The sequence below is a fragment of the Corella eumyota genome, chromosome 6 (assembly GCF_963082875.1).
Source record: "Corella eumyota chromosome 6, kaCorEumy4.1, whole genome shotgun sequence".
Lineage (NCBI taxonomy): Eukaryota > Metazoa > Chordata > Ascidiacea > Phlebobranchia > Corellidae > Corella > Corella eumyota.
The window spans coordinates 5,164,818-5,175,363 of NC_137495.1; the positions used below are offsets into that span (position 1 = coordinate 5,164,818).

General features: G+C 31.0%; 1 protein-coding gene across 1 annotated transcript; it reads right to left on the reverse strand.

Moving 5' to 3' along the window:
- Positions 1-6,427: 6,427 nt before the first annotated feature.
- On the reverse strand, positions 6,428-9,658 carry LOC145755529 (ATP synthase subunit beta, mitochondrial-like). The gene is made up of 11 exons (XM_082571768.1): positions 9,438-9,658; positions 9,057-9,230; positions 8,737-8,911; positions 8,471-8,592; positions 8,116-8,300; positions 7,804-7,940; positions 7,531-7,675; positions 7,181-7,393; positions 6,885-7,004; positions 6,720-6,801; positions 6,428-6,638 (listed from the first exon to the last, which is right to left on the reverse strand). Exons 1-11 carry the CDS (start codon positions 9,499-9,501, stop codon positions 6,535-6,537), a joined length of 1,521 nt encoding a protein of 506 aa, XP_082427894.1. The 5' UTR covers positions 9,502-9,658; the 3' UTR covers positions 6,428-6,534.
- Positions 9,659-10,546: the final 888 nt, after the last annotated feature.

Consider the following 10,546-nt stretch of genomic DNA (forward strand, 5'->3'; position numbering starts at 1 on the left):
GGCTGGACCCTCGGCAAAAATGGTACGCATGCTCAATCTTTTTTTTCTGTAAAATAAGGAAGATTAGAATACTGCTTACAACTATTGTAACTATTTGATTGTATTCTGTTAAATGTTTTTTTAAACTGAGATAAAGTTATTTAATTGTTTTGTGCTGGTGACATTTTACATTAAAAAGTTTTATACAAACTTTTGCTCGTCAACCAGAATCTATAAATAAAGAACAGAGTTAGTATTTGTTTATGGTAATCTACCCTGCAGGAAAAAATAAAAAAGGTTAAAATTGAAGTTTTCTTTCAGCAGAATCTTTAAAAATAAAAAACAAATTAAAATTGGCCAAAAACAAATTGACGAGCTCTTCGAAATAATCAACCAGCATCTAAAAATAAAAAACAGAATTTTTGGTAATCTAACAAAAAAAATGGTAAAAAAGGTTTGTTTGGTTTTAGTTTTTTTAAGGCCCCTGAGAAAAAATATTAATTTGGTTAGTAATGGCCCTGTGGAGAAATAAAACGGACAATTTAAGAGGCCCCTGTGGAGTTAAATAATAGTTTTAAAAGTAGAAGAAATAAGAATAGCGTGCAAAAAATAAAAGAGAAATCGGAAATATTCAAGTTTCTTTTTGCATGTTTATTTGGTGTTTACAGTGTATGCTATTTTGGATTCTGTCGAAGAAATTTATAATATTTTAGTTTGGATTTCCATCCACGAAATTTAATAATGCTTTACATTGGGCTCCGCCCACGAAATTAAATAATTAATGGTGGGTTCCAACCCATACACACACTTAGGTATAGTATAAATTTAACATAGGATGAAAAAAATACAGTAAATTGCATAAACACACATAAATAATATAAACCACACATAGGCCTAGTTTTATAAAATCTATCTTTCTCTATATGAATATATATTTATCTATTACTTGCACAAAACTTTTATAGGCCATACTTTTAAAAAACCATTAAACAGTTCCGATTAATATAATTATGAACACACAGAAACCTAAACACACTGGGACTGTGTCAACTATACTACTTTAAAGGCGCAAAATTATGAGTTGTTAACCAGTCAAAATAAAAAAGCAGACCGTGATATTAAAAACTTTTAACCCGTGAAGATTTTTGAAGCGCTTGTTTATGCAGTACATATAAAAAATAGACCCGTAAAAACCTACAGCCCTACAGCCCACCTTTTGTTGAAGTGAGGTCCTGAGACTTTTTTTTGAGTTCGTCAAGTTGTAATGAGGTCCTGAGACTTTTTTCGAGTTCATCAAGTTGAAGTGAGGTCCTGAGACTTTTTTTCTTTTTCTTCTTTTGCATAAAATACACAACACACAAATAGGCCTAGTTTTATAAAGCCTATTCTATTATAGATTCTACTGCGCAAAAACTTTTTATAGGCCACACTTTTAAAAAACCATTAAACAGTCCCGTTTAATATAATTATGAACACACAAAAACCTAAACACATTGGGACTGTGTCAACTATACATCTTTTAATACGCAAAATTTATGAGTTGATTAATAGTCACAAATAAAAAAAGTAGACACGTGATACTACAAACTTTTAACCGTGAAAATCTAAGCGCTTTATTATGCAGTACATATAAAAAAACAGGCACGTGAAAACCTACAGCCCTACAGACCTTATCTTAATATTAAACACAAGGTCCTGAGACTTTTTTTGAGTTTGTAAAATGATCCATTCCATTCTGAAGTTGTCTTCGGGTCCCGAGTTTTTTAAAACTTAACTTCCCCTTTGCTAGTTGCAAAGGAGACTTATAATGATTGCATCCATTTTCCATTCCTCCAATTCCTGCCATTATCTTTTTCCTCCAATTTTATAATCCAAATATAATCCATTTTTCTTCTACATAGAAAATATTGTTTATTAAATAGTAAAGGACACTTAACCCTACTATTTTTTTTCAAATGTTATTTTATGATAATGTCGAAATGTGACCACATCTTTATGTTATGTCAATTGTTAAATTTTTTGGGCAAATATTAAAATATGTCAATTTTTGTGCCAAATGTTGTTAATATATATCTTTTTTATAATCTTTGTGCCAAAATATTAAATCCTGTCATTTTTTAAAATTCTTGTGCCAAATAATTTTAATCTATGCCCAATTTACAACTATTTCTACAATTTAAATACCTCTGTTAACTAGTGGGTGGAAGTAACTGCACATCAACACAGGTTTAATAATGTTAAAGTTTAAAAATATTTATTATTATGTTTAATAACTTAAAACTAATATTTTTTTTTTATTTTTAAATGATTTAAGGTAATAAAAATATTTTTTATATCACTTAAAAAAGAAAGTTAAACAAACCTGGGACAGTGTTCGGAAAAACTTGGCCACGAGTTGTCTCACAGGAGCAAGGTTTATTACACTTAACTTTTCTAAAAAAAAAATTTTTTAAATTTATTCTATATTTGTTTAAAAAATGTTTTATATTAAACTAGTAACAGCTTTTAGTATGCCACACTTAACACTATAAATAATAAACTTCAAAAATATTAAATCTTGAGCACTAACAAAAACACGTCTACTCACCTCGAAAGTTCATCTGGAAAGAACTAAAATTCCGATTTTAATTCAAATTTGCCACGAAACACTAAGTCACGTGACTCTGCACGTGTTAAGTGACATGTGTGTACGTGCACGACGCCGCTCACAGTGGACTGCTTAAATCTTCTAAGAAAATTATTGAAATGTTAATATAACATCACAAACTAATAGCTTATTATAACATCTTAATCTTTATTAATTTTTTAAGTAATATTTCTAACAATTAACTTCCTTTTAATGATAAAACAACCAAAACGTGCGTTAACAATGCGCTTCATTACGCGACACTAGGAATTTCTGATTATGATGCAACAACCCGGGACCTCGTGCTAAAGGATTTTTTCGGGCGCACTAATTATGACGTAACATTCCAGTGCTTAATTAAAGAAGATTGCAACATTTCAGCTGGATTCAGCTGCATTGTTTGACCTTATTTGGTAACAAACTCTCTGTTTAGTTAAAGCGCGTTTCAACCTAATTAAATTTTGCAACAACCCGGGACTTCGTGCTAAAGGAATTTCTCGGGAAGACGCACTAGTTATGACGTCACATTGCTGCGCCTCGCTTAATGGAAAATTTTAAGTCTCTATGCTTTTTAACAAACCTTGTTTAGTAATAGTAAATTATTCTTTTTTTCTGAATATTAAAAATTAAAATCTATTGTTTGCATGTGTCCCAACACATTTGCATTCTTATTTTATAAATATATTATAAATTTTAAAATCAAGTTTTTTTTGTAACTTTATTTAATTTAAAGGTTTATTTTACAACAAAAAAAATGAAAAATGAAATAACTGAAGGTCATGCCTGTTCGATAACATCCGGGAATGTAAAATGGCGCTGATATTGTAAAATTCACGAGAAAAAAAACATTTAGTTTTGTGTTTGCAGATAAATTAAAAAAGTGAGGTGTAATAAAATATTTCTGACAATACATGACGTCACAATTTTAGTACTGTTGAATATTTTTACCCCAATAGAAATTCTAGACGTTTGCAGATAAAGGCACGACCGCTTTTTTATGGTAATGGCATTTAAGTTAAAATAGCCCAAAAAATGGTTTAAATTATTAATAGTACGTTATAACATGTGGATTTATTTTATTTATTTACTTTTTTTTATTCAAGCATAAACAATTTATTTTAATGGGTTTCGTTAGAGCGGGGGATATATAAAAGTATTATCCAATAATATTAAAAAAATCACAGCTTGTGGTGCAAAATATTTTAGTTTGCGACCATATTACGAATAACAATTTTTTTAAGCAATAACCTTCAAAATAGAATAATAATGCAGTTTTAAAATGGTAATTAAAAGGCTTTACAGTTAATTCGTATAATAAATTAACAGTTGTAGTCAAAAGGCTTTTAACAACATATTAGCATAACGAAAAAATTACATAAAAATCACAGGTTGTGATGCGCAATACTTTGTAGGTTTAATTCCCGCTGCTAAAATGTCATACATCATTTGGGCTAAGGACAAGTGTTTCTGAGTTTGATTACCATTAAATTTGTGTAATGTAATATATATGGTAATATTTATAATTTTGATGGTAATTCCCTTTTTTTATTTTGTGATTATTTACCAATTTTAATTCTACGATTTATTGTAGCCAAAATATATTATTTCGTATAATTTATAACTTTTAATTTAATTAAGTTGGTTTATATAAAAGTATTATCTAACAACTTGTATTTTGATATTTTGTGGATTGATTTAAAGACTCTGTGAAGATACCAGATTATACAGTTTACAATTTCTGAATCAAGGACGCTGCAATATAAAAGCAGTGAAAGTCCAAGATTTAACGTAGTAAAAAAAGGATAGCGTTTTTAACCTTGGCATTAAAAATATTATTTTTTTGGTTAATAAATTGAAACGGTCTGTTTGTACAGATGCGAAGGTTATGGAAGTATTGTTACCTAGATTGCTGTTTACTGATTAACCAAACATAAAAGAAACTTATAAAATCTTATATAGCCTTATAAAATCTTATATAGCCTTATAAAATCTTATATAGCCTTATTTTTTAAATTAAATTTAATAATTGTAATGTAAAAAAAATAGTTAGATAAACAGAAGAAAAAATTAAATTAATAAATCTTGCTCTACCCAAAACCGATTTTTGGTAAAATGGCACGTAACCTGGTTGTAGTAAGCGAGTTATTGACTATGCTGTCAAGGTTTGTATATATTTGTATCTGTTTAAGTTATTATTTTAAAGTGATTTATCAAAGGCAGCGGGGTGTAGTGATCACCATTAACACGTAACACAGCAAATGGAAAAAGTGTAAAAATATCCCTTAAACCGAAAAAGTCCTTTGTATTTTTTTATCCTTAATGTAGAAGAGACGACTTTACGGCCCAAACATAAAAGTAACATTAATTACTTTTATCCAGAGTTGCCGTTGGCAGTTTGGGATGTTTTAGATTATAATTGTCTGATAATTAAATTTTTGTTAAATTTTTGGATTAGCTGGATTTTGTACCGTATAGGTCATTATTCAAAAAAAGATGGAGTTGTTATTTTTTAATTAAAAAAATATGTTTTCCATGGCCTTATTTGTTAACCACGCGATAAACTAATGATAACGAATTAGCAGAGACGAAGTAAGTAATACCTTAGTTCTAAAAATAAATGCACATATCGCTCTTACAGCTTTTTAGATCGCAAGCAATCAAATGGGCGTCACAACTTTTACGACTTGACTCCACCCCTGTCCACTACAACCCGTCAATTAAACTAATTAAGAAAAAGTTACACCCCTTTTCAATAAAAAAATTTCAAAAATTCCTTGTGCAATGTTGATTTTTATTTTAAACGCTATAAGTTGGCTACAAAGTAAATAAGTTATCATGAGTTACTTTATTCACGAAATTTATTTTGGCACTTGGTATTTAAAGTTTAGCAACAACCTTGCAGGACCTCAGCGACTAGGTATTAACGGATTAGTAAGCAGATTTCTGCAGATGTTGAAAGATCCACGAATATCAGGAAATAACTATCATTGGTGGTAAGTTTCACCTTTAAAGCAATACTACAATTAACCTATGTTTACTTAAATGCAGGCGGACTCTGTAATACGAACTTTAATTTTCAAACAGGTGCTCCGTTTTAGAAATCTTGTGTCATCAGCAAAAATTTTACGAATCTGATACCGTGGTTAGTTACTTTTACAGACTTCTAAAACAAATATCAAGCGAGAGCCTTTTTGTTGGAGATAGTATTACTGAGTTCACAGCGTAAGTAGAACGAGCACAAAACACTATTCGTAATTGACCTAACAAATGCTAACTAGAATTTTTAAACAAATTATTGTGTATTTTAACTTTTCGCAGGTCTTTCTTTACCAAAATCAGGCAAAAACAAACGACATGCACGAGGCCTATATTAAGGCCTAATGTGCAAGACAGAAATTCGTCATATTTCGTTGAAAATCTACATCATTTTATTTGTCGGCAATACTCCGAGACTGGAAAATGCCGGAAAGAACCGGATTGCCTTTTTGATCATTCCTGTATTATCTGCTTGAAATCAACGGACAAAATTTACAAGCATGCTAAAAGTGAATGCCCAATGTATTGAATAAACAAGTGACAGTTATGTTATTAACAAAACGATTTCAAATTTTTATTTTGTGCCCCTGACTAATAAATCGTTCGAAGAACTGCATTTAAATAGGATTGGCAAGTTTGAACTTTTCGAGTTTTACATACAAAACCTACCTTATAAAATGTTAGGTAAAGTACTGAATAATTTCTATTTTAGAATAGTGTTTAATATAGCTATTATTCTTAACTTAAACACCCAAATTAACCATGCCGAAATTAGATAATACACAATTTTTAGTAGATTTTTTTATTTCGAAACCGATACTTCAATTAAACAGAACTTTGGGGAGAGGAGCATAGAAACTTTAAATATGTATTTTAACTCGTTGTTTGAAAGCTTAATCGTCTTCCATCTCACTGGCGATTTGGTCAGCTTTGGTTCTTACCTCCTCAATGTTACCGACCATATAAAAAGCACTTTCCGGTAAATGATCTAATTCACCTAAACAGCAGAAAAAGTTAGGTTTGCTGCCCCAACAAATTTTGTTAGTTATTAGATAATGGTCAATTTTTTGCAACTTACCATCAAGAATAAGATTAAAACCAACCATAGTTTCAGCAAGGGACACTAATTTGCCTGGGGTGCCAGTAAAAGTTTCGGCTACCTGAAAATTAAATAAAAAAACAAATAAAATAACTTAAATAACAACTTTTTACAATAATTGGGGTAATGTTGATGCAATATTACGTGGAAGGGTTGGGATAAAAATCGTTGAATTTTTCTAGCACGGGTTACAATCAATTTTTCTTCTTGGGACAATTCTCCCATACCGAGGATAGCAATAATATCTTGGAGAGATTTGTGATCCTAAGACAAAATAAGCTAAAGTTAAAAATAATCTTAAAATCTAATAAACAACACTTTAAAAACAAAAAGTTACCGAACTGAATGTTTGGGTAAAAATATAAATTAAAATATAAAAAAAAACAACTAAGTTAACTTTAGACACATTATATAAAATAAAATTTTAAGAACTCAGAAACCTGTAAGATTTTCTTTACTCTTCTTGCACAGTCATAATGTTCTAAACCGACAATGTTGGGGTCCATAATTCGGGAGCCAGACTCCAGGGGGTCCACAGCAGGGTAAAACCCAAGCTCAGCAACCTGACGGGACAACACGGTGGTGGCATCCAAGTGAGAGAAAGTGGTTGCTGGACTGGGATCAGTCAAATCGTCAGCAGGTACGTAGATGGCCTGAAAGAAAACAAAGCATTATTTTAATTCAAACAAATATAGCTTAGCATGTACCTTAAAAAAATTCGAACATAGCTTTCCTAAAATTCTGTAGAAATTCTTGATGTCAAAATATACAATTTTTGCCAACTACAAACCTGTACAGAAGTAATAGATCCCTTCTTTGTGGTTGTGATTCGTTCCTGCATAGTTCCCATGTCAGTGGCCAGAGTGGGTTGATAACCTACAGCTGATGGAATACGACCGAGCAAAGCAGATACCTCTGAACCAGCTTGTGTAAAACTAAAAACAAATAGAATGTATAACTATACAAATCAAACTAATGTGTGTACAATTTTTATAACATTCTAATATTTATAACATATTTATATACCAAGTAAAGTTTAGAAAAATTAATGATTTTAAGTTACCGGAAAATGTTGTCAATAAAGAGAAGCACATCTTGTCCCTCCTCGTCACGGAAATACTCAGCAACAGTAAGTCCAGTAAGAGCAACTCGAGCACGAGCACCAGGAGGTTCGTTCATTTGTCCGTACACAAGTGCGACCTGCAATAACAAAAAAAAATTTCAAATTTAAATAAATTATATATATATATATATATAATGTGTATGCAGTAAATCTCTAACAACATATCCAACAAAAATGCTTAAGTTAAAAATTATGTAACCATTTTATTTAAATTCTTTAGTATTATCAATGCAAAAAAAACTTTGAGCTTGCCTTGGAAGTTTTGTCCTTAAGTGAGATGACGCCGGAATCAATCATTTCGTGATAAAGATCGTTTCCCTCACGGGTACGTTCCCCGACACCAGCAAACACAGAGTAACCACCATGGGCTTTGGCAACGTTGTTAATCAGTTCCATAATAAACACAGTTTTGCCGACACCAGCACCACCAAAAAGACCTGAAAAAAAGTTAAATTTTGTTACAAAAAAGTAAAACTACAAAAATGTTACACATAAAATTCAGAAGATCAGTAAAAATAGATAAAAAATAATAAAAATTAAACATTGTTTACTAACACAGGTCTACATATACACATAAATACAAACTAGTTTATATTTTTAATCTTACCAATTTTGCCTCCCTTAGCGTAAGGGGCAAGCAAGTCGACGACTTTAATACCGGTTTCCAAGATCTCTTGAGCACCTCCAGTGTCCACCAAGTCTGGGGGTGGAGCGTGAATTCCAGCAAAACTAAAAATCAAAATTTAACTTTAAGAACAAACATACAATACATATGAAAACATTATAAAGTTTAACCCCAAAATTATATAACAACTTATTTTCTTTATTAAAAAAAAAATTAACACAAAGATGGTTTATATACTAGTAACTTACTGCTCAGTTTCAACTGCACCACGTTCATCAATTGGTTCACCGATGACATTGATAATTCGACCCAAAGTTCCGGGGCCGACTGGAACTCTAATGGGACCACCAACGTCAACAACTTTTTGTCCTCTGACCAATCGCTCCGTGGAGTCCATAGCAATAGTTCGAACAGTGTTTTGACCTGTGAATAATTATGAACAGTTAAAAATAACAGAAAAATTAATACATATATACAATTTAAGACAGATATACAAAATCCTACATTTCCAAAAAAATATTTAAGTATGTTTAAGGTAAAAAATAAAGTTTACAGTTAAGTTTCATACCAAGATGCTGGGCAACTTCCAAAACCAATCTGTTATCTCTTCCTTTTACCTCCAATGCATTTAAGATGGGAGGTCGTCCATCTTCAAAATGGACATCCACAACGGGTCCAATGACAGCAACAACCTCACCTTGTAAGACACCTGCCTCTGCTTTTGCAGCTTGGGCAGCAGTTCCTTAAAAATATAAAAAAATGACGATAAAATACGTAAATAGAAATACGATCTTTTTTATTCACTAATTCTAAAATAAACTCGAAAAAACCAAACAAAATCCAATAAAATTGCACTTTATACAATAGCTTTAGGTTAACACAAGTTAAATCAGCAAAATAAATGTTTATAAAAAGTATTTGGCTGGTAAAATAAAAAAAACAAACGTACTTTTGCTTAAACTTGCAATTGGGGTTTGGAAGGCCCTCAAACAACTTCGAGCAGTGTTTAACATATTTACCGGTTATTGATGAAATCGTTGCAACTAAGCAACAACCTCTTACTTATTATAAATCAAAATTAAAACCAAAACAGTCTACCTTGTGCTACAAAATAACTTTGTACAGTTCTAAATCAAAGTTTAGCTGTAAACTTTTTAACCGAATCGCGTCACGGTATCGACCTTGCCCCTGATGACAGCGTGGACAACCCCACTATTAATTTAAATTTTTATAATATTCTATGGCGCCGGCCGGTGAAATTTTATTAATATAAAATAACGTGTTTATATACCTTAATAAAACGAAAAAAATAATTTATGTATATAAAACCATTTAAACGTATTTTATTTGCTTGGGGTGGCTATACGATACCTTTCTAGAAATGCTATATTTGCGACAATATCCTATTTCCCTTCTAAAATTATTTTAGAGGGCTTATTATACACTATAGTAAATTTCACATGTCTAAAAATTAAACCTAAGTTACCATTTATTATTAAAGAAACTTGGCGCTGATAGGGTAACAAACAAAATGTTGGAAAAACTACGCATTATCATAGGTTTTTTAGTTTTTGAAATGTGCAGTGTGATTTCAATTTTTCAAGATGTTCCAGGTAATGCTTAAGCAATTAAAAAGTTTTTAATAAGCCCCTCAGTTATAACAAGCATGTAATAAATGGACATTTTAATAGTTTTACTATTTATTTAGTGATAATGGCATGGAACGGGACGTCGCTCAGTCTTCCGTGCCACTTTCCATTTAAATATAACAACACGTGGGTAAGTTCAGTTCAAGATCTTGTTTTAATAAAAAATCAAATAATCTCAAAACGTTAACCAAGAGTTTATTTTAGCATTACACGTGTCTAACAGCAAACAGTTTTCATAATGATCCAGAGGCAAAGTGGTGCAGTGTACGACCAATTTACACTGGAAGATACCCACACAATTTGTTTGGATTTTGCGAAATAACTGCAGTAAAATCAAGTAGGTTGTTGATAACTTGTAAATAAGTAATTCAATAGTCGCTAAACAAGAAACAAATATCTATTTTACAGA

Coding starts and splice junctions, on each gene's coding strand:
- LOC145755529 (XM_082571768.1), bottom strand. CDS start 9,501: ATGTTAAACACTGCTCGAAGTTGTTTGAGGGCCTTCCAAACCCCAATT. Junction 8,593..8,736: donor GGTGCAGTTGAAACTGAGCA/GTAAGTTACTAG, acceptor TTTGATTTTTAG/TTTTGCTGGAATTCACGCTC. Junction 7,394..7,530: donor GATCTATTACTTCTGTACAG/GTTTGTAGTTGG, acceptor GTTTTCTTTCAG/GCCATCTACGTACCTGCTGA.